At 40.3% G+C, this 22,570-nt stretch overlaps 1 protein-coding gene and 1 pseudogene across 2 annotated transcripts; one reads left to right on the plus strand and one right to left on the minus strand.

Moving 5' to 3' along the window:
* The first annotated feature begins 564 nt into the window (after window positions 1–564).
* LOC120106531 (calcium-dependent protein kinase 29-like) lies at window positions 565–21,474 on the plus strand. Its single transcript, XM_088715414.2, has 9 exons — window positions 565–1,070; window positions 14,541–15,319; window positions 17,060–17,183; window positions 17,294–17,437; window positions 17,688–17,840; window positions 18,398–18,513; window positions 18,596–18,763; window positions 20,577–20,807; window positions 21,046–21,474. The coding sequence occupies exons 2-9, from the start codon at window positions 14,756–14,758 to the stop codon at window positions 21,187–21,189; spliced, it is 1,644 nt and encodes a 547-aa protein (XP_088571540.1). The 5' UTR covers window positions 565–1,070; window positions 14,541–14,755; the 3' UTR covers window positions 21,190–21,474.
* On the minus strand, window positions 9,368–13,391 carry LOC149768206 (uncharacterized; annotated as a pseudogene). The gene is made up of 3 exons (XR_016398652.1): window positions 10,874–13,391; window positions 9,874–10,004; window positions 9,368–9,569 (listed from the first exon to the last, which is right to left on the minus strand). The product of XR_016398652.1 is annotated as an uncharacterized LOC149768206 (transcript).
* Window positions 21,475–22,570: the final 1,096 nt, after the last annotated feature.

Raw genomic sequence — 22,570 nt, forward strand, 5'->3', positions numbered from 1 at the left:
AGATGCCAGTCTTTTTTTTTTTTTGGTAAATAGATGCCAGTCTTTGGAGTTGGAAGTTGGAACCTTAACCTCTCCTCAAGAGAAGGGTGCTAATTATGATAGAGTCCAATGGCGTATAGCATGAGTAGTTTAATTTTCAAATGAAGCAATTAATAAAGAGGTAGATGAAATCTTGCATTGGAGACACTGCAACAAAAATAGGTTATTCTGACTCTTTTGTGCCGACGCAAGAAAGAAGCGTCGGCAATTTGGCGAGTGTGCCAAAATTTGCCAACGCTTTTTCGTAGCGTCGGCGAGGACGAAACTAGGATGACACTAGTTAGCATCGACGAAACCAAATTTATAAGACGACACTTCTAAGCGTCGTCAGAAGCCAAAAAGAAAAAACAGCAGATGACATTTAAAAGCATCGTCGGAATCCTACTTACTAAACCTTCACTTAATACTAACTTTTCTCTCTTAATAGTTTAAACATTAACTTTAGATGATGCTTTTAAGCGTCGTCGGATACCACTTAGGCCAGACGATGCTTAAAGCGCCGTCGGAGATCAAGCCATCCCACTTAGGCTAGACGAAGCGTCGGCGGACACCACACCACTACCCCTCCATAAACCCCCTTCCCCTCCTGAAAGAATAAAATCCCTCCCGAACGAACGAAATTCCTAACCCCTCCAGCTGCTACCCCCCCTCCCCTCCCGAACGAACGAAATTCCTAACCCCTCCAGCCGCTGCCCCCCTCCCCTCCCAAACGAACGAAATCCCTAACCCTCCAGCCCACCCCCCTTCCTTACAAATCCCTAATTGGATCCGTGAGGCATCTGGAGGCGTCGATTGTGCCGTCAACGCTTAACTATCCTTCTTGGAGGCGACGGGTCGTCGGGAGGAACGACCCTTCAGAGGAGCTGCGCCAAGAAGCAAGAACGGTGGGGGGAGAAGAGGAAGGGGAGGGAGGAGGAGGAAGAGAAGGTGGATTACGATCAACTAGCAAGAGAGCTCGAGAATGCTCCTCCTCTCGAGATCATGGATAAGGCCCTCAAGAAATTTGGGAACGACATCGCCATCGCCTTCAGGTTTAATCTCTTCTCTTTTTGTCTCTTTTTTTTCCTCTTTTTTCTTTTTCTCCTTCCTCTCCTTTCGGGACCTTGCATAGTGAGCACCTAGGGCGAGCGGGGTGTGCCGAAAATGGCGGCGAGGGGTGGAGCAGTCACTGGCCAGCAGGGAGCAGCAGAGCTTCTCCCGGTGGAAGATGGACGACACCTCCACCGCCCTCCTCGTCTGCGCCACCTACAACCTCAAGGAGCTCAACATGTACTCCGTCACCCTTTCCTCTCTCTACTTGCCTGTACAGCTTTGCTTCTTTCTTTCTTTGAAACTCCAGCCCTTCTTGTATTAAGTTCTTCGAAAAATTTTGTTTGTCAAAAATTTCGGTTATGGTTCTGGAATCGAGTTCTTGAAAGCCTTAGGAATATGCTATTAATTTACTAATTTCTCCTCTCGTAAATCTTTGGCTTTTACTAATTTAAATCCCTTCCATTTTGTTTATTTTCTTATATTTTCTTTTAATTTTTATTCAAAGCCAGAAATGTAATGTTGTTCTGAGTTTGCTAAAAGGGAAGGCATCATGGTGCTAGGAGGATGACCTTTAAAGCTTGCTAAAAGAGAACAAAAATTTTAAATATTTTTTTTAAAAAAATATTTATAACGACGCTTTAAAATATCGTAATAAAAAATATAACCAGTTAAAAGCCAACACTTTTAAGCGTCGTTAACTGCTTAGGGACGCTAAAAAGCGTCGCTAAAAGCTTAGGCCTTTAGCGATGCTTTTAGAAAGCAGGCGTCGGCAGATTTTTGTTTCCCACCCTTACCTATCCAACGCTTTTGCAACGCTTTAGAAAGCGTCGGCGGAAAAAATGCCAACGTTTATATTATGATGCTTTAGAAAGCGTCGGCGGAAAAAATTTCGACGCTTATAAGCGTCGGTATAGGCTTTAAAAAGAGCCGAAAAAGATAAATTTTTTTATAGTGTGATCTCTTGAATTTCTAAAATTAGAAAGAAAAGTGAGTGCCATATTTTGAATTCAATAATTTTTTAGTTTTTATTTCAACATCCAATCATTGATGGCAGAATATTATACGAGAGATTCAGTTAGCAAGTGTTATTTGGGTTTTAATAGACTAATACATTATATTTCTTTAATTTTTGTGCGATATCAAACTACGTGTAGATCAATATGCGATATGATGGCTTTCAAAAATGACATTGGCACCTACGATATGGTTTGCACCTCCGCCACATTTAAAAGCAGCTTCCTCCTCCACCGCTAAAAACATCATCGGCACTCATGAGATCGCTTGGACCTCCACTATCCCCCTCCTTGTTTAAGTAGTTTAAAGTCCATACTCTAATATGAACTACTGGAATATAGTATATCAAATACAGTGGTTTTGAACCCTTGTCTCATTTGGACGACTCATGAAACGATTTGGGTCGTCTATTCTTCTTCTTCTTCTTCTTTTGTGGTACAATAGCGCCTCACATACGACGGACGTGAGTGCAACCAACAAAATTAGAAACGAGAAATTGGCGCAAAGCAGGAGCGAATAGATGGTTCTCCCATTGACCGTCTAGAGTGATAAGCCGCAAAGAAGCCAACCCAGTCTGCAACATTGTTTGCCTCTCTATAAACATGAGTGGTCCGAAAGGAGCCATACAATCTTGAGAGTCTACAGCTGTCGTGGAGCAGCGACAACCCACTAACACCGCTCCACTGGCCACGAATCACTGTAGCCGAGTCTTCCTCGAGAAGGACACAGTTGGCACCCACAATGAGCCTCGCATAGGTGATGCCCTCTCATGTGGTTTCGAGCTTACCATCGATTATAATGGTGTCAAAAATTCGTCAACCCCCAGTCGCTACCAATCTGGCATCCTAGTCTCTGATTACAAATCTTGCACCTCCGTTGCTCCCTTCTGCAACAACACTGCCGTCAAAGTTTACCTTGAAAAAGCTAGGGGATGGGGGCTCCGAGAAAACAAAGGCCATCTTGGTCACTGCAAGAGCAGAATGGGAGTCCTAAATATTCCTAACCATCCCAAGGGGAGCCGCCACAGTAGTACTGATAAACGATCTGCCGCGTGAAGCAGTGCTCTATCTACCACTATCCTCGGATACACCCTGCTGTCCTCGAAGATCCGGGCATTCCTATCTAACCAAATATGGTAGGCCAGATAAGCAAAGTTGATCCTCCGCTCCGTGGAGCCGGGTCGTCATGCAAAATCCTATAAGAAGCCCAGGAAGTCCTCAATCGATGCCTTCCCCTATCACGAGCCGGGGTGGAGGTGCACCCCCTTATCTGAACAGCTCGCGGACACCTAATAAGGGCATGGTGGATCAACTCCTCTACCTCCGAACAAACGGCCCAGGTTGGGAGACCCTCACGCCACACCCAGCTAGCACGCCTCCGGTGGGCAGGCACCCCCATGCTACCTTCCAAATAAACAAGGCAGCATAGGGGTGGAGCGCAACCTCTAGATCCAACACCATCGATCCGTTAGGGGAAGGGTTCCTCTGACCAACCCAAGTAAGTCTCAGGCCTCTCACCTCAGGCCTCTCAGACCCGCTCCAAACCCTCCTGTCTGCAGCCTCCTCTATGGGTATCGGAAGAGTCAAGACCCGCTCGGCCAACTATTCTCCAACCGTTGGGTTCCACCTCTCCCCTGGCACGAATAGATCACATACCCTACACCCCTCCAGCCCCCTTAGGTCAAACAAAGTAGGCCACCCACTCAGTGGCAACTCAGACAGCCACATGTTCTCCAAGATGTCGCCCACCCGTTTTCAATCTCCCACCTGATCGCTAGAAGAACTGCTGGGGCACGAGCGCAGATCTCTTTCTAAATGAAGGAACTATGGCGCCCAGTGTGGAAGACAGTCGGACCAAGCGGATCCCTGTACTTGATCCCCGTCAAGGTACCCTAGAGGCTCTTCGGTCCTAAAAAAAATCCGGTTGCATGTCTGGTCACTAGAACCTCTCGTCGCTTGATCAGAGAGTGGATCTCCAGCCCGCCGCTACTGGTTGGCTGGCAGATCACATCCAAAGCCAACAAGTGAACACTATTGCCTCTCTCTTGTCGCCCCCAGATGAAACTCCTGAATAGGCACTCCATACTCCTCTGCGCTACAAGAGGCATAATGGTGTTGGGTAATAGATAAACCATGATCGAGCTGAAAACTGACCATACAAGGGTAACTCTGTCCATCATGGACAGGGCGCTCGCCTGCCATCCCTTCAGCCTGTGCCTGATGCTCAGCTCCATAGTGGAACACTCTCTGCAACAGAGGCACCAACCTATAATCGAGACCCCAAGATATCTCAAGGTATCCTCCTGCTCCTCAATTTCCAAGATGCTCATGATGGAGACCTTCACCCCAGGTTGGATATTCAAGCTGAAACAAATAGCTGACTTAGTCAGATTGACTTGTGTTTTTTCTTGAATTTCCATAATTAGGAATAAAAGTGAGTGTCATTTTTTGAATTCAATAATTTTTTAGTTTTTGTTTCAACAATCAATCATTGATTGTAGGACATTATATGAGAGATTTAGGTTTTAATAGACTAATACATTATATTCTTTAATTTTTGTGTGATATCAAACTACGTGTAGATCAATATGCGATATGATGGCTTTCAAAAATGACATTGGCACCTATGAGATGGTTTCCACTATTGAGATATATGGATATTCCATATATCTCCTTTTGTACCTTTGTACTTCTTGTACTATACTTGTACCTTTTCTTTTAGTACACTTTGTATTACTCTGTATTCTACCTCCTTTGTACTTCTCCTCTTGGTCTCACTCTCTATAAAAGGGCCACTCCTTGTATTGCTTAAACACCAAGAAAATATATAGAATTTCTCCTCTTCTACACTTTTGCTTTCTCCTCTTTTACATGGTATTAGAGCTACTAGAATTCTGGTGCCTCCACAAGCTTCTCCTTTCATGAGAGTTACCCTAGCCTTGCTGGGTTTTTCCTTTCCTCTCATAGTTCTTGAAGCTCTTCGCATTTTTTTTTGGACCAATTCGAAGATCAATCTTGGCAATCCAACACTGCAAGGCTGTTCGCCCAACACAGATCTTCAATCCAGCAAAACTCCACATCTCCCGACATGTCACCTGCCAAGTTAACCTTTGACTGTTGACTTTTTTAGTTGGCTTTGACTTTTGGGCCTCTCTTCTCGCATCAATTATGGCTTTTCAAAATGATGTTACTCGCCCTATTGAGACTATTCTAGATGGGACCAACTACAATATGTGGGCTTCCACTATGATGGTTTTTCTCAAAGGAAGAAAACTATGGTGATATGTCTCTGGGGGACTCCATAAGCCTGAGAAGACCTCGTCCCACAGAGTATGCGACCCGCTTGGAGGAATGGAAAAGCAATCAGTATAAGATTCTCTCATGGTTTATTAACACTTCAATCCCTTCCATTCATAACCTCCTTCCAAAGCTTGAAAGCACTAAAGCTGCATGGGACTTCTTGGTGAACCGATACAACTATACCAACGATGCATCACTCCAGTTTTAAATTGAGACCAAACTGTACCAGATGCATCAGGAACTAGGTCAGTTTATAGCTGATTTTTATTCTTTAGTCACTAATCTTTGGGATCAGCTGGCTACCGCAAAACCACAGCTGCATTATACCACCGACATAGAGCTCTTCACTCAATATCGTGATTGTAGAAAGCTCATACACTTTATTATGGCTCTACAAGATGATTTCGAATCTACTCAGACCTTCCTTCTTCATTGTGCACCACTTCCTACCATAGATATCGCAATCGCAGAACTAATCTCTGAAGAGAATCGCCGCTCTACAATAAAGATGTAGTCTATTGAGATTGTTATGGTTGCCACTCCCAAGCCTCCCTCCAATCATTCTACCCCACAGCTCCAGTCATCTTCCAAAAAGCTCTTCTGCAAATATTGTAAAGAAGATAGTCACATGGTCCAAGATTGCCTGAATTGCAAAGGAAAAAGGCTCGCGAGTCTCACAATACCTGCTGGCAGGCTGCTGCGGTTGCTTCAACTGGCTCATCTACTCTTGAATCTTCTTCTCAGACCCCTGTGCTTACTACAAACAAAATTGAGGCTTTAATTCACCAAGTCTTGTCTCGCTCCTCTAGTGTCTTGTCTATCACCTCAAGTAAATCCTCATGGATTATAGATTCAGCCTATTGCAATCATATGACACCTAACCCAATCTCTTTTCTATGAAAACAATCCTTGACCCTAACCATATTATTTACACTGCTGATGGTTCTCATTTACCTGTTAGTCACATTGGACCCATTTCTACTTCTAATCTCATAATTGGTAGTACATATTTGGTACCTAAGTTGCCTTTAAACCTTCTGTCAGTTGGCCAACTTTGTGAGTTAGGTTTTGAACTTCATTTTACTAATCGGGGTTGTGATGTACAGGATCCATGGATGGGTCAGTTAATTGGAACATGCCATAAGGTTCGACGTTTGTTTGAGCTAAATCACTTACAAATCCCTCCCACGGTGTCTCCACCCATCGCTGCTCTCACCACCTCCTCCAGTCTTTGGCATTCTCGCCTCGATCATACCTCGTTGCTTGGCATTCAGTTGTTAGCTTCCAGTGGTCAGCTTGGATTAGTAGATTTTACTAAGTTTGATTGCCTTTCCTGTCAATTAGGCAAACAAACTTATTCACCTTTTAATACCAGTGACTCATTTTCTTCAGCTCCTTTTGATCTTATCCACTCTGATATTTGGGGACCAGCTCTGATTCCCACTGAAGGAGGATCGTGCTACTTTGTCATTTGTGGATGATTATTCTCGTTATACATAGATTTATCTTTTGCACAAGCATTCTAAATTACTTGACACCTACAAAAAATTTCATAAAATGGTGCAAACTCAATTCTCTTGTACCATTAAAATTTTTCAATCAGATAATGCTATGGAATATAACGAGATATTTTTTCTTGAATTCTTGTAGCAAAATGGCACTATCCCTACACCTCCTAACAAAACAGACAAGCAGAACGAAAACATCATCACATCTTAGACATAGTAAGATCATTGCTCATCTCTGCCTCTCTTTCTGTACGTTTTTGGGGTGAAGCTGCTCTTACTATTGTCCATACCATCAATCGTGTCCCATCACCTACTATTCACAATAAAACTTTTTTCGAGCTTTTACGTGGTAAAATCCCTGACTATAGCTCCCTTTGAGTTTTTGGTTGTGTCTGCTTTGTTCTCCTTCCGCCACATGAATGCACCAAGTTGGTTATGGCATTGAACACAAGGGCTACCATTGTTATGATCCTATAACCAAGCGCCTTCGACTCTCTCGTCATGTGGACTTTTGGGAACACAAATTCTTTAGCAGTCTCTCCTCTTTCCCTTCAGCCTACTCCAGTCACACACCCATCCATCTATTAGCTTGTTTTCCTAGTCCATTAACCCCCTTGCAGGTGATTCAAGCTCTTCAAGCAACTTGTCTTCGGCCACTCCCAATAACTCTGACATGCTCGTCGATTATCCTGCGGCATCATATGCCCTTGAGTCACCCCACGACCAGCCAACTCCACCTGAGCCCTCCCAAACTATTAAATCTCGTCGTTCTAGTCAGGTAAGTGCACCTCCTCCACATTTATGAGATTGCCATTATTTTTCTGCCCGTGCCACTATTCACGAGCCTCGCACTTATTGTGAGGCTAGTGTTGACTCCCTTGGGCAGAAAGCTATGTCTGAAAGATTAGATGCCCTTACCAAAATCCATACTTGGGATCTGGTAGATCTACCTCCTACAAAGTCTATAGTAGACTGTAGGTGGACATGCAAGATTAAGACTAAAGCTTTAGATCATTTGAATGACATAAGGCTCGTTTTGTTGCAAAGGGCTTCACTGAGGAGTATGGTATTGATTATGAAGAGACATTTGCTCTTGTTGCCAGACTCACCTCTGTTAGATCTTTGATTGCAGTTGCTATAATTCATCATTGGCAGTTATTTTATATGGATATCAAAAATGCATTTCTCAATGGCAACCTTATAGAGAAAATCTATATGAAGCCTCTTCCTAGCTATGAGCACCCCCCTCACAAAGTCTACCGTCTTCGTCGTGCCCTCTATGGTCTTAAGTAGGCTCCACGGGTTTGGTTCGCCAAGTTCAGCTCTGTGATTTCACAATAGGGGTTTGTGCCCAGTTCCTATGACTCTGCATTGTTCCTCCGATAGATTGATGTTGGCACCATCATTGTCCTTCTCTATGTGGATGATATGATCAGTACAAGTGATGATGCCATTGGCATTCGAGCTCTCTAGGATTTTCTTAGTCAGCAATTTGAGATGGACTTAGGTACTCTCCATTACTTTTTTGGCATTGAGGTAACCTCCTCCTCAGATGGCTATAATCGCTCTCAAGCCAAATATGCTTTGGACCTTATCTTCAAAGCAGGCTTGACAGATAGTAAGACAGCCAGCACTCCTTTAGAGTATAAAGCCTGACTTAATCTCATTGATGGTGTGCCTCTACCCGATGTCACTCTCTACAGACAACTGGTCGGGAGTTCTATCTATCTTACAATTACACAGCCAGATATCGCATATGCAGTTCACATGGTTAGTCAGTTCATACACCAGCCTCGTTCTCCCTATTATGCTGCTATCCGTCGGATTCTGTGCTATATCAAGGGAACTCTCCTTCATGGTCTGCACTACTCATCACAGTCTTCCTTTGACCTACAAGCCTACTCTGATGCAGATTAGGCCGATGACCTTACTGATCATCGTTCTACTACAGACTATTGCTTCTTATTAGGGTATTCCCTCATTTTCTAGCAGAGTAAGAAGCAGACACCTGTTGCCCGTTCCACCACTGAGGCTGAGTATCGTGCACTTGCCAATGCAACTTCTAAGCTCTTATGGCTACGCCGACTATTAACTGACATGGATGACCCTCAGCTCTCTAGTTCTCATCTTTATTGTGACAATCAAAGTGTCATTTAGATTGACCATAACGATGTCTTCCATGAGTCACTAGATTGATTGTCACTTCATTCGACAATATCTCAACGAAGGCATTTTCTACTTACGATCTGTTACTTCTACAGATCAGCTTACTAACATCTTCACAAAGTCTCACCCACCGGATCGTCTTAGTTACCTTACCAGCAAACTCAACATAGTTTCTACATCACCACCTTGAGTTTGAGGAGGGATGTTGAGATATATAGATATATTCCATATATCTCCTTCCTTTATACTCTTGTACTTATCCTTTGTACTACACTTGTACTTCTTTTTTGTAGTATACTTTGTACTACTCTATACTCCACCTCCTTTGTACTTCTCCATCTCACTCTCTATAAAAGGGTCACTCCTTGTATAGCTTAAACACCAAGAAAATATATAAAATTTTTCCTCTTCTATACTTCCATTTTCTTCTCTTTTATATCGGCTTCCTCCTCCACTGCTAAAAACAGCATCAACACTCATGAGACCGCTTGGACCTCTAATATCTCTCTCCCTGTATATGTAGTTTAAAGTCTATACTCTAATATAAACCACCGGAACATACCATATCAAATACAGTCAGGGGCGGCCCAATACATTTGGGGGCCTTAGGCGAACTCATTAGAAGGGGCCTTTTTTATTATTATTTAAATAATAATTTTTTAATAAGTATAAGAATATTTTAAAATTTTTATTTAAAAATAATTCGCCTAGCTTTTTGAGAAGCAAAATTACTAATTAAACTTTTATACTCAAGATTCATTAAAATACTATTTTCAATCGATAATATAGCTAATCCATTTAATCTTTCTTGTAACATAGTTGATCGCAAATAAGATTTTATCAACTTTAATTTTGAAAAACTTCTTTCAGCAGAAGCAACTGTTACAGGTATTGTTAATAATATCCTATATGCAATGCATGCATTTGGAAAAGAATCTGTTTTTTTATAAAACTTAAAATATCAATAGGGGTACTAGTTTCTGTTTGTAAAAATTCTTTTAAAATTTTTAACTCTGAAAACAGATCAATACCATCAATATCAGAATATTCACCATGCTTTAAAAAATTTTCAAGATTAAGACAACACTTTTTCAAATCATCTTCATTCAAAGATTTTAACTTTCTAAAATTAAACAAAAAACCAAAAATATTTTCATATACGATAAATTGTTCAAACCTATTTTGAATTGAAAAAATAGCTTGATCTACTATATATAAAAAGTAATCAATTCTAAAAGATTCTTCAGCTGATCTTGTTATCTCATCATCATTATTTTCATCAAAATATTTTTTTCTACGGATCACACGTTTTTCACGAAATATAGGTTCTATTTTCATTTCATTTGCAATTTCTTTAGATGAATTCAAAGCATTCATGAATCTATTTTTCCTATAACTTTTCAAATAAGAAAGAAGACCTTTTAATTGATCTATAGCAACATCAATATGCATGTCTTCAGATTGTAAAATCTTACTAACTGAGTTAACAGCAAACAATATATCATACCAAATATTCATGCCTAATAAAAATTCAAAATTTTCAATCTCATATGTAGCTAAACATGTGGCTTCACTCTTTATTTTAGGATCTTCACTAGTTTCCGCTAATTGAACTAAAGCATCTCTTATTTTAGGCGCTTGGTTTTTAATTGCTTTGACACTTTCAATACGACTTTTCCATCGTTTTGTAGAAGAAGAAAATAAGGTATAAATTCATTCTATCACTCCAAAAAAAGATATAGCTTTAGGACACGAGTTAGCAGTATCACATAATACTAAATTCAAGTTATGACATCCACATGGTGTGTAAAATACTCTAGGATTTATATCTAATAATCTTCTTTGTACACCTTGATGTTTTCCTTTCATATTAGATCCATTATCATACCCTTATCCTCTTATATCATTAACCTCAAGTTTATGTTTTTCTATTATATTTATAAGTTCATTAAAAAGGCCCTTTCCAGAGGTATCATCTATTTCTAAAAATTCTAAAAAATATTCTTCTACTTTTACTGAACTTGTTGAAGTATCTACACATCTTAAAACTAGGGTCATTTGTTCCTGATGGCTTGCATCAGGAGTGCAATCAAGTATTACAGAAAAATATTTTGTTTCTTTAATCTTTTTAAGTATTATAGCTTTAATTTCATATGCTAACATTTGAATCAATTCATTTTGAATATTATGACCTAAATAATGATTGTAAATTTCACCATGTTGAATGCGTCGAATATGTTCTTGCATTATTGGATCAAATTCTGCAATCGTTTCAATAAAACTTAGAAAATTTCCGTTATTGCTTTGATAGATCTTTTCATTCTTTTCTCGAAATACTAAATTATTTTTTGCAAGATTTTTTACGACAGCAATAATTCTAAATAGAACTTTTTTCCAATGATCCTTCTCTTGGTTTATTTGTTCTTGGAGATTTTTATCAATTATATTATTTTTTAGCAATCTCACTTCTAACTCAATCCACCTATTCATGCTAATGATATGTTCATTAGTTGTTTCATGACTTTTAAGCTTGATACCTAGATTTTTCCAATCCCTACTTCCTTCATTGACTAATTGACTCGTGCTAGACTTTGAATCAAATAATTTACAGCAAAAACAATATACTCTATCCAAATCTTTCGAATACACTAACCATTTTCTATTATGTTTTTCACCATTAGGTAACTTACGAATATAATATATCGTAGAAAAGTGTCTATTGTTTTCATCCTTAGAAAAATGAAAATCATAATCCCTAATTGGACCTCTTTCCACTATTAGATCTCTAAATTTTGTATCAATTATTTTCCATTGACCAGGATCATATAAATTTGTAGGAATAGAACTAGTTTCACAATCTTTTTTCTTGTTTATCCTATCTCCATCTGACTCTCCATTGTGTTCTTCACTAGATATTGTTTCACTGGCAATCTCATTTTTTAACTCTATTTCGGATGCCTGTTCTATTACTAATTCTTGAGTTGAATTTGATGTAGTGTTATGTTTGTTTGTAACAACAAATCTATCTAGAGCTCCTTTTTGAGATTGAATGAGTTTATCGATTTTTCTTTTTTTTTTTTGAGTTTTTCATACCCACAGTCATATTTTCTATTAGACATTTTAATCTATAAATAATATTATCAAACTAAGCAATTAAAAAACCACCACAAACAAATCAAAATATAAAAAGTTAAAAATGATAAAACTTAATTGTGTCAAGAAAAACAAACTCGGGTCCCGACAAGTAGTGCCGAACTTAATTGTGTCGAGAAGAGGTGGAATAGTTCCGAACTCGACAGCGAGAAGAGGCCGAATAGTGCCGAACCGCTGAAGTAGTGAAGTCACAACCAATCTACAATTGAACCAAAAAATAACAAATTTTAAATTAATTACTTAACTAAATATAATTTAATTAAACCAAAAAATAATTAATAAACTAAGTAACTACATACTACAGTTACTTACTCACCTCAGTGGGATTGGGGAATCGGAATCAGTGGACTGTAGACAGTGGCACAGTGCCACAGTGGGAACTGGGATTTGGGAACAGCCGAACCTCGGGAGGTGGCCCGGTGGGACCGTGGGACTGGGAGCCTGGGAGTGGGAGGAGGTCGGGTGTCGGGTCCGTCGGCCGTTGGGACTTGGGATTTGGGAACCGGGAACCCCGAGGACGAGGAGGCCGCCGGCCGGAGCGGCGGAGGAGCTGAGGTCTGAGGAGAGGACGGGGCCACCGCCGGCGCCGGTCACAGCCTCACGACTTGCCCGTTGCTTGTCGGAGAGAAGGGGGGAGCCGGGGAGGAAAAAGCCGTTGCCCACTTGCCCGTTGCTTGTCGAGTGTCGACGACTCGACCGCTCGACCACCGACCACGCCATCGCCCGTCGCCCGTCGCCGCAGTCGGCCTCAGCCTTTCACCGTTTTACGTCGCGTCGCCGCCGCCCAAACCCGCTGCCCACTCCGCCACTCGGCCACTTCCTCCATAGCTGATAGCCCATAGCCATAGGCATAGCCAGTCCCCTCCGCGATAGCCCTGAGCTGGAATAAAAAAAAAAAACAAGTGGGTGGTGGCCCGTGGGGGCCTTCCCTGGGCCGGGGGCCTTAGGCGACCGAGGCGGTCGCCTAAGGCTCGAGCCGGCACTGAATACAGTGGCTTTGAAACCTCGTCTCATTTGGACGACTCGTGAAATGGTTGGGTTGTCTACTCTTCTTCGACTCAAAAAAGTGTAGCCATATATAACCATTTTTTGCTTTAAATGATTAGGAACAACTTATTAGCCCCTCCTGTCTTCTAATGGTGGGTCTGGATAGGGGTGAGCTTCACACAAAAAAAAAAAAAAAAAAGCCTTGGTTTTCAATATAATTACTTAAGGAAGCTTGGTTGTATCAGTTTTTTTACAGGACAACGTATTCTCAACTTTTTCTTTTATTTTAAATGATTTTTCTTATACGTTACGTGTTGCAAATGTTAGACATCGAACCTTGTCAGCCAGCTGAAAGCGTACTTCATTAGTTTTGACATGTATTTTTAATGGTAAATGTTCAACTTTTTCAGAAGTCCCAGACGAACACCGGTTCATACTATTTTACCATCTCGCTCCCTGACTGATTTTAAAGGGTCGCATTTAATAAATATTTATTTACTTTGCATAAGTGATCTTCTTATGACTTCATTTATTTTACCAAACCATGGTGTCCCTACCCTCACAGGAGTATTTAATTAATGCACGCTTACCAGTAATGAATACATAAATAATGCTAGTTGATGAACGCTTAAAAATTCTTTTATAAATAGTCACAGCTCACAAGAACCTGGATACAACGGTGACTCGGTGACATAAAATTTGAAATGAACTCTTCCGGCAAAATTGAGAGAAAATTCTACAAATTGAATAATTAAGTAAGGCCCGTTTGGTTCGCGAGAAAAAAAAGAAGAAAAGTATGGTCAACGAAAAAGTAAAAAGATGTTTCTTATTTGGTTGGAATTTTCAAAGGAGAAAGACAAAAAAATTGTATTCTCGTAGGAATATGAATCTCATGTTTTATGAAAAAGTCTTTCTCATGAAAAACTTATTTTTTCATGAGACGTTAATCAAAATATTTTTATTTTTTTCAAAAAGATTCTTCAGCTATCCTTATTTGATCTGAAGCATGAAAGATCTAATTTTTATTAAGGATATAATAGAAATTACACATAATTTTTTCAGAAAAATGGATGGTCAATCAAAAATAAGCACTTTGAAAATCTATTACTTTTTCATAATCAACAAAATATACCAAAAGTATTTTTTTAGATAATTTTTTTAAAAAAAATTAAATAAACAAAAATAAAATATTTAAAAGATTGGATTTTTTTTCTTAGCATCCTAAGTAGCTGCCAGCTAAACAAGTAAAGACAATGCAGTCCATGAGTGGCCCTACAGCCTGCGTAGCTGCTTCTCTTTTGAAATCTAATCTTATGCGTGCGTATATCATATATATATCCAGCTGTGATCAACAACTCGCTTACGAAACGGCGAAGAGCCCGAAAGTGGCGGGAAGCCCGGGCGACCGCCCGAGAAATGAGCTCTTCCGTCCCCACCAGAGCTAGTATTATGAGAGAGCATTAACCTTTCTCTCGATCGAGAGAGACAAAGAGAACGAGCGAGCGGGGAGAAAAGGTGACGAGGAAGAGTGGGGCAGAGAGAGAGAGAGAGAGGGAAATGGGAGGCTGCTACTCCGCCCCGTCTTCCAGCGACGCCTACTTCCGGCGCTCCCGGAAGCTCCGCTGCCTCCCTTCCATTTCCTGCGACTATGACGACGACGACGACGACGACGGTGATGGCGTCGACGATGACCCCCTCAGCCGCCTCTCTTCCGGCAGCGCCTCCCCTGACTCCGTCCTCCGCGGCCCCCACTCCTCCGCCGCCGAGTTCCTCCGCCGCTTCCGCCTCGGGGTGGAGCTCGGCCGGGGAGAGTTTGGGGTGACGCGGCGCTGCTGCGACGCTGCCACCGGCGAGACCCTCGCCTGCAAGTCCATCTCCAAGCGGAAGCTTCGCACGACCATCGACGTCTCCGACGTCCGGCGGGAGATCGAGATCATGCGCTGTCTCCCGGAGCACCCCAACATCGTGCAGCTGAGGGAGGCGTACGAGGATGGGGAGGCCGTCCACCTCGTGATGGAGATTTGTGAGGGAGGGGAGCTCTTCGATCGGATCGTGGCCAGGGGACATTACACCGAGCGTGCAGCGGCCATCATCTTCAAGACCATCGGCGAGGTCGTTCAGGTATCGCATTAATTTATCGAGATTTTGATTCAATTCGATGGAATTGAGCTGTTTGTTTCTCCAAAATCCAATCTTTCTTTCTTTTTGGTGAAAAAAATTCCAATCTTTCTTAGAACGCTCTGTGATTTGTCATCAGTCTTGTTGGATCATTACTGTGTTCTCTGCTTCCAGTCTTTCTTTAGAGTGCTAGTGATTGTTCTTCTTCTTAGATCCAGATGGACCATGGTCTTGGGGAAGATCTTGACTAGTGAATATTTATAAAAGCCCCGAAATGTTAGCAGTCGACACATTTGCCTTATGTTAATGGACATGTATTCTATGGGCTCGTTTGGTTCGCGGGAAAAGAAGGGGGGAAAGTGTGGTCAACGGAAAAGTAATGAGATGCCTCTTGTTTGGTTGGAGTTTTCAAAGGAGAGAGAAGGGAAAGTTGAATTCCTATGGGAATATGATTCCCACATTTCATGGGAAAGTCTTTCCCATGAGAAACATGGGAAAGTTACTTTTCCATGAGGCAGGAATTACTCTATTTTTACTTTTTTCCAAAAAGTCCCTTCAGCATTAAAGAAGCATTAAAGAGACATTAAAAATCTAATTTTTATTAAGGGCATAATAGGAATTATACATAACTTTCCTAGGAAAGTGGATGGCCAACCAAACATAAGCACTTTGGAAATTTGCCATTTTCCCATGGTCAACCAAACATGCCAAAAGTACTTTCCTAGGCATCCTTTTCCTAGGAATTTGTTTCCCAGGAATCATATTCTTAGGAGGAAAAATGCTTCCCGCGAACCAAACGAGCCCTATGTGTCTCGGTGGAACAAGAGATTGGTTGATTGCTGGAAAGTTTATTCGAGGAATAGCGGATAGCAGATTTTTGGAGCTTTGTTTCTGCGGGTGGTCATAGAATGATTTGGAACAAGAGTAACCAGGGACAATTTGAAGATAAATCCAAATTCATTATTCATGGGATTCAAAGGAAAGCTGTATTTTGGTTACTGGTTTCCTTAGAGGATATCAATGTCTTATGTAGCGTGTGATCAGGGTTGATGAAATGATTGATGACACGGCTTTCAATTTGACATGGTTGGAGTTGAAGCAACAATGGAAAGTCTAGAGGATTTCTGTATTTGACTAAATCCTTTGGGAGTTCTTCGATTAACAAACTTTTGCTTTCTTTCTTTCCTTTTTTTGGGTAATTCAGGACTTTCAATTTGGTAGGTTGATGAGGATCCCAATGGATTCATTTTAGAAGGAAGTTTTCTTCGAAAACTTGCTTCCAACACGAATGAGGTTGTGAATATAGCTAAGGATGCTGGGGCATCTCTGGTTCATACTTGCAGGAGGGCCAAGTATTTGGACTTATTAGAATCATTTGTAAAGGAAGTGGATAATAGATCTTAATAGATAGGGCTTCTCCTTTGCTCCCCCTCAAGTTATTTCAATAATTTATTATGTAATTAAAAGAACATTAGGATTTTTAAAGAATCAAATACCTAAATCAGATGCAAAGCCTTCACAGTTGTTTAGTGCACTAAATGTTTATGAGGCACTACAATGCTTATCAAACTTTTTGTGTCTTTAATTTAATTGGAGGATGTTGTCTGTTTTCCACTATTTGTCTATAGTTACCGTAGAGCTCATGTGAGAACTGCTAACTACACATGCAAGATCTTGCTTCTGTGTTTGTAGATTGATGGAGTTGTACCTTGACAACCTAATTTTTAGTAATCTGTGCCGCAGATCTGCCATAAGCATGGGGTAATACACCGGGACCTGAAACCAGAGAATTTCTTGTTTGCAAATGAATCAGAAGATGCTCCATTGAAGGCAATAGATTTTGGCCTCTCTGTATTCTTCAAGCCTGGTAGGCCTCTCATAGATTTCTCTGACATTTGGCTAGCTCAAATTGTGAGACATAAATGCTATCATTGGTTTTCAGCTGTATAAAAATTTCCCTTTCCTTTGTTGTTAAAGGTCAGCGCTTTAGTGAAGTTGTTGGAAGTCCATATTACATGGCCCCTGAAGTCCTGAAACGGAACTATGGGCCAGAAGTAGATGTATGGAGTGCTGGAGTGATTCTCTACATCCTGTTATGCGGAGTCCCACCTTTTTGGGCAGGTAAATCTCCGGCACCAGCGCAACACCCCCCCCCCTCCCCAATTTCATCTCACAACCCAAAATGAAAATGTAGGCATATGCATCTCTGCCCACTGTCTTGTCTGTCTGTTTTATGTGTATATATGTATGTTTGTATGTACATATGTATCTTAGATAGTTATATATTCAAGATGGGCAAGCTTATTAAATTTGGAGGCCAGCATATTAGAGACAGCGGTAGTCTAATTAGCCTCTGATACAACTAATGCAGAAACTGATGAGGGAATTACCCAGGCGATTATCCGATCTGTTATTGATTTTGAGAGGGAACCTTGGCCGATGGTATCCGACAAAGCTAAAGACCTTGTGAGGCATATGCTTGATCCTAACCCAAACACCCGGTTGACAGCTCAGCAAGTTCTTGGTATGCTGTTTCTTTCTTTCTCTATATAAAATGTAGAACTAGTCTAATGGATCATAAAATGATGATATTCTCCCGATAATACTAAAGATATGCATAAATCAAGGGGATTGTGACAGAAAACCACCATGCTTAAATAACAAGTCTAGATGCTTGGAGGATCAACATTAGTTTGTACTTATCATTATTTGTGTTGGTTCCATATAATTGATATTTTGCAGTCTTGAGTTACTCATTGATGTTTTATAGTCTAGAGTTATTCTTTTTATGCTTTAGCTTACATTGTTGTTTTTGTGTCTTGGAGGCTTTTCAAATGGAGCAGAAATAACCAGCAACATATCCCATCTAATGTGTATATTCATCACCTTTGCTCCTTTAAGAGCATAAACAAAGACTTGACTGTTTTATAACAAAAATTGCAGTGCTTTTCACCACTTACCGTTGACTTCTCTCTTCATCTATTGCATAGTTTGTACACTTATAAGTTCTCTCATTCTACTATAGGCAAATCTTCAACACTGTGACTTTGATTAATTTTCTCTCTTGCCTTTTATATGAAGAACATCCTTGGCTTCAGAATGCTAATACAGCTCCCAATGTTTCACTTGGAGAAATTGTCAGAGCAAGACTGAAGCAGTTCTCAGCAATGAACAAATTTAAAAAGAAAGCCCTAAGAGTAAGTTTGTGACCTTGCGAAATCATGCCACTCATTTTTTTTTTCTTCTGATAAAAGCTTTGACTAAGATAACATTTTGTAGGTGGTAGCTGAACAATTGCCTGTGGAAGAAGTAACTAGCCTTAAACAGATGTTTCACATGATGGATAAGGACAAGAATGGACACCTAACATTTGAAGAACTCAAAGAGGGCTTGCACATAAATGGAGAGCGTGTACCAGAACCTGATCTTCAGATGTTAATGGAAGCAGTGAGCCCTTTTAACGCTTCACATCTAATTCAATTTTTGCATTTCCTTTGGCTCTCTGAAATCTTATAAAACTGTAATTATGAGTCTATGACACTGTAACAAGACATCAGCCAATTTACTACACACTCTGCTGAGCAGCAGCGGAATAAAGTTTCTGCTGGATGTTGGTGCAGAAGACGTACAACTGAAGTTAGAAACTTTCTTTTTGCACTGTGCAGTGGGGCTAATCCACATCTTTTACAATTAGGTTTGCACAGTCATTAAAATGACACCACCCCTAGCAGCTCTAACATCAGCAGGTAGAAGGCAAACCACACAGTTGCACCATAGGAAAATGATGGTTTCTTTCTTTCTTTCTTTTGTAATTATCTTTTTCTGAGTTTCTTAGATTTAGCGTCATCATCTTGTGGAGGATCTACTGTGTGAGATGCCAGAGTGACTGCTGCACTACATAGGCCACATAGCATTCAGCATGTGGAATCCATGTGACTGATTATAGAATGAGGATGAATGAACAATCAGTTCTACTTTGATGGTTTTGATAGAGCAGTTCCCTTCTTTTCCTCATACATAGGGAGAGAAGGGGAGTTGAAACCAAAAGGGATTTACTTATCATTATGGCATTTATAAGGGAAAGAGATAGAGACGGTCACAATATTTATGGGATCTGAAATATCTCAGGGGAGGTTCTTCCTCATGGCGTTGGAGATGCCCCTTAATTAATTTGCATCATATATATAGAGATCAGCAGCTGGCACATACATGAGTATTATGTAGTGTGTCATGGCTAGCAGTCATGATCTTAGGATTTGCTGTTTGACCTTTAGCAGAATGGTGCTCTGAGGCATACATAGGACATCTACTAACTATTATCTTTAAGACTACATTAAGAAAAGGATTTCTGCAGAAGGCTTAGCCATAGGTAAAAAAATTGCATAGACACCTTACTAGTAATTAAGCATAAAAAAGAGTAATTGTGTGGCAGAATACAAGTCCATCCGATGAAACCACATTGGGCTCTTGGAACTGACATCAGGAGTGGAAGTCCATGTGCCTGGATGGTGATTAACCTCCGTACATGTTGGTGATTAACCTCCCTGCCGGTAAAACTTGCATTGGAATGGAATGGAGATTATATGGGTATAATTTTAGTTGTGTCAAAGCATTTTCCAAGAAAATTATCATGCATATCTACAAGCTGCATATATGATTTCTTAGAATGTGGTAACAATTTGTTAAATATGTGGATTCTACTATAGATGAGGATAGGGAATCATAACATACACCCATGAAACATGCATTGGAATTTCATTTTAATGCAAGCAACAAGTTCATAAATAGGACAGTTTAGTATCATTTTAACAAAGGAGTGGTGAGGCCTGGTGGTAGAATGTAATGACCAATTCATACACTGCCATCCTTAAACCAAATGGCTGCATTACTGTTCTTGCCTATGCATGTAAGTGCTGCAGGTGTTTTATAATCATTATTTCATGTGCTTAATATGCTACATATATTTGGGTTTAGATTGATATTTTGCAAGTTGGTTAGCAAATATATGGCTGCTTACACTCATACGAGTGCATCTATTGGTTTGAATCCAGCTGTATGCTAAGTCATTTCAGATTTAACCATTTATACATGCATTTGTATATGTGCACACATATATATCCATGCACATAGACATATGCATGCACATGATTATACATGTATGTATTGTACATACGCTTGTACATATATAATGTCGTCAATCTCAATACTATCATGTCTGTTGCTTGTGTTACTCCATCATGCTTGCTTTTTCCTATTGTAGGCTGACACTGATGGAAATGGAACTCTGGACTGTGAGGAGTTCGTGACCGTCTCCTTGCACCTGAAGAAAGTCAACAGTGAGGAACGCCTAGCCGAAGCATTCAACTTCTTTGACAAGGATGGGAGTGGCTTTATTGAAGTTGAAGAACTGAGAGAAGCTTTAGGTGAGGGTGATCTAGGTCCAAATGAGCAAGTAATCTGGGAGATCATCTCTGATGTTGACAAGGACAAGGTCAGTTTCTTATATCCATCATTGTTTACGTATCTTGGTTGTCTGGTTTAAATCACAAAAATATTGCACATAACTCGTGGTCTAATGCCTTGAACCAATAGCCACTATTTCACCATTACCAGATTGCTGCTTATTAAGCACAATCCACAAATGCATCATATCCTCAATTGCTTCTAATCACTTATAGCCTCATAATATTGTCAATTGCTTTACATTAATTTATGTATAAATATTTCAGGATGGACGTATCAGCTTCCAAGAATTTGAGTTGATGATGAAAACTGGATCAGACTGGAGAAATGCCTCACGGCAGTACTCAAGACAAGCACTTAGTACCCTTAGTCGCAGGCTGTTTAAAGATGGTTCCATGAAGAAGGGATAGTAGAAAGGGCCTTCACTTGAAACATGGTTCATGAAGCCTCCATCAAGTCATCCATGCAGATAAGTTTGTATCTTACTTCCCTATCTTCCTCATAAGTAATTCTCATGAGTGTACAGTGTCCCAATTTGATAACCTGCATACTCTCAAATACAATCCATTTTCTCCTCTCATTCTTGTGTGTATAATGTTCATGATCAATTATTCTTCAGTGTGGACCTGGTAAGATGTATGCCATATTTGTATAATGACTTCAAATTCCTATATAAAATATTAAATATTGGTTTATGATGGTAACATTTGTACATTTCAATATGTAATTCAAGTTGAAAGAAACCTATCTCCACTTGTCATAGTTTTATCCTTCTAGACCATGCGATTCCACTATCGTATGCCAGATCTGTCAGGTTGCAGACCAAGTATAAGTTGAAACTTGAAACCACGTTTACTTCAGGAGTTCAATACATGTGGAGCCAGTGCAATCATATCTTTGCTCATTGCCAGTCTGTCTGTTGTAAGAAGGGTTATCAAATCAAAGCATGCCTATACTTCAGAAGCCCGGCCATTCCAGATGATTTAGTCCACTGAGTGTGTGGGAAAAAAGATTCCTAGTGGGCAACTACCAACAAGGGGTTGAGATAAGCCACAGACTGAAACTCTTCTCCCCAGTGGAGTCGCCACGCAGATCCCCTGGGAAAGCCTCACGGCCTGGTGGTCGGCGTAACAATAATGACATTTGTCGATATGCCACCGTCTGTTTACTAAGATCATCATATATTTAGTTGTTTCAGTGCATGGCTGCAAGCACCTTACAAACTTCAAAATAGCCATCTTTATAATGTCGACGCCGTTGCAATAGCTTTAGGCTCTTGTAACGGCTATCATAAACGGAGAACAATGGTAATTATTTGCCAATTTCACTGTTCATCAGCAAGAATAATATTTTTAAATTCAAATTTCCCTATCAGGTAAAAGTAATTCTTCATTCAGTAAACAGTGACATTTTCCAATATAACAGCTAATAGTGGATATCATAACAGCCATTGTTCATTCTTGAACAAATACAGTACAGAGAGTTCACGATGATTGGGGATATCAGTGTTATGGCGAACTGTGGACATTGAAATCTTAGCAACTCAAGCAGAGGTTAGGAGAAGATGAATACTTTAAAGTGACCTGCTTTTGTGTATTTGATGTCAACTATGTTCTTATGCATGGTTAGGGCTTTTTTTTTTTTTTCTTTAAAAGAAAATATGCAGATCTATGTTTCCTTTCAGAAAAATAGGAGTTACTGCACCAGCATAATTTACATACAGAGTCTTCATCAATTGGAGTACAATCAGCTGATGCAGGGTCGCATGAAAGCTATCAGGCAATAATCTGA

This window comes from Phoenix dactylifera, chromosome 2, assembly GCF_051530095.1.
Source record: "Phoenix dactylifera cultivar Ajwa chromosome 2, Ajwa_hap1_PhDact_Kaust_v1.1, whole genome shotgun sequence".
NCBI lineage: Eukaryota > Viridiplantae > Streptophyta > Magnoliopsida > Arecales > Arecaceae > Phoenix > Phoenix dactylifera.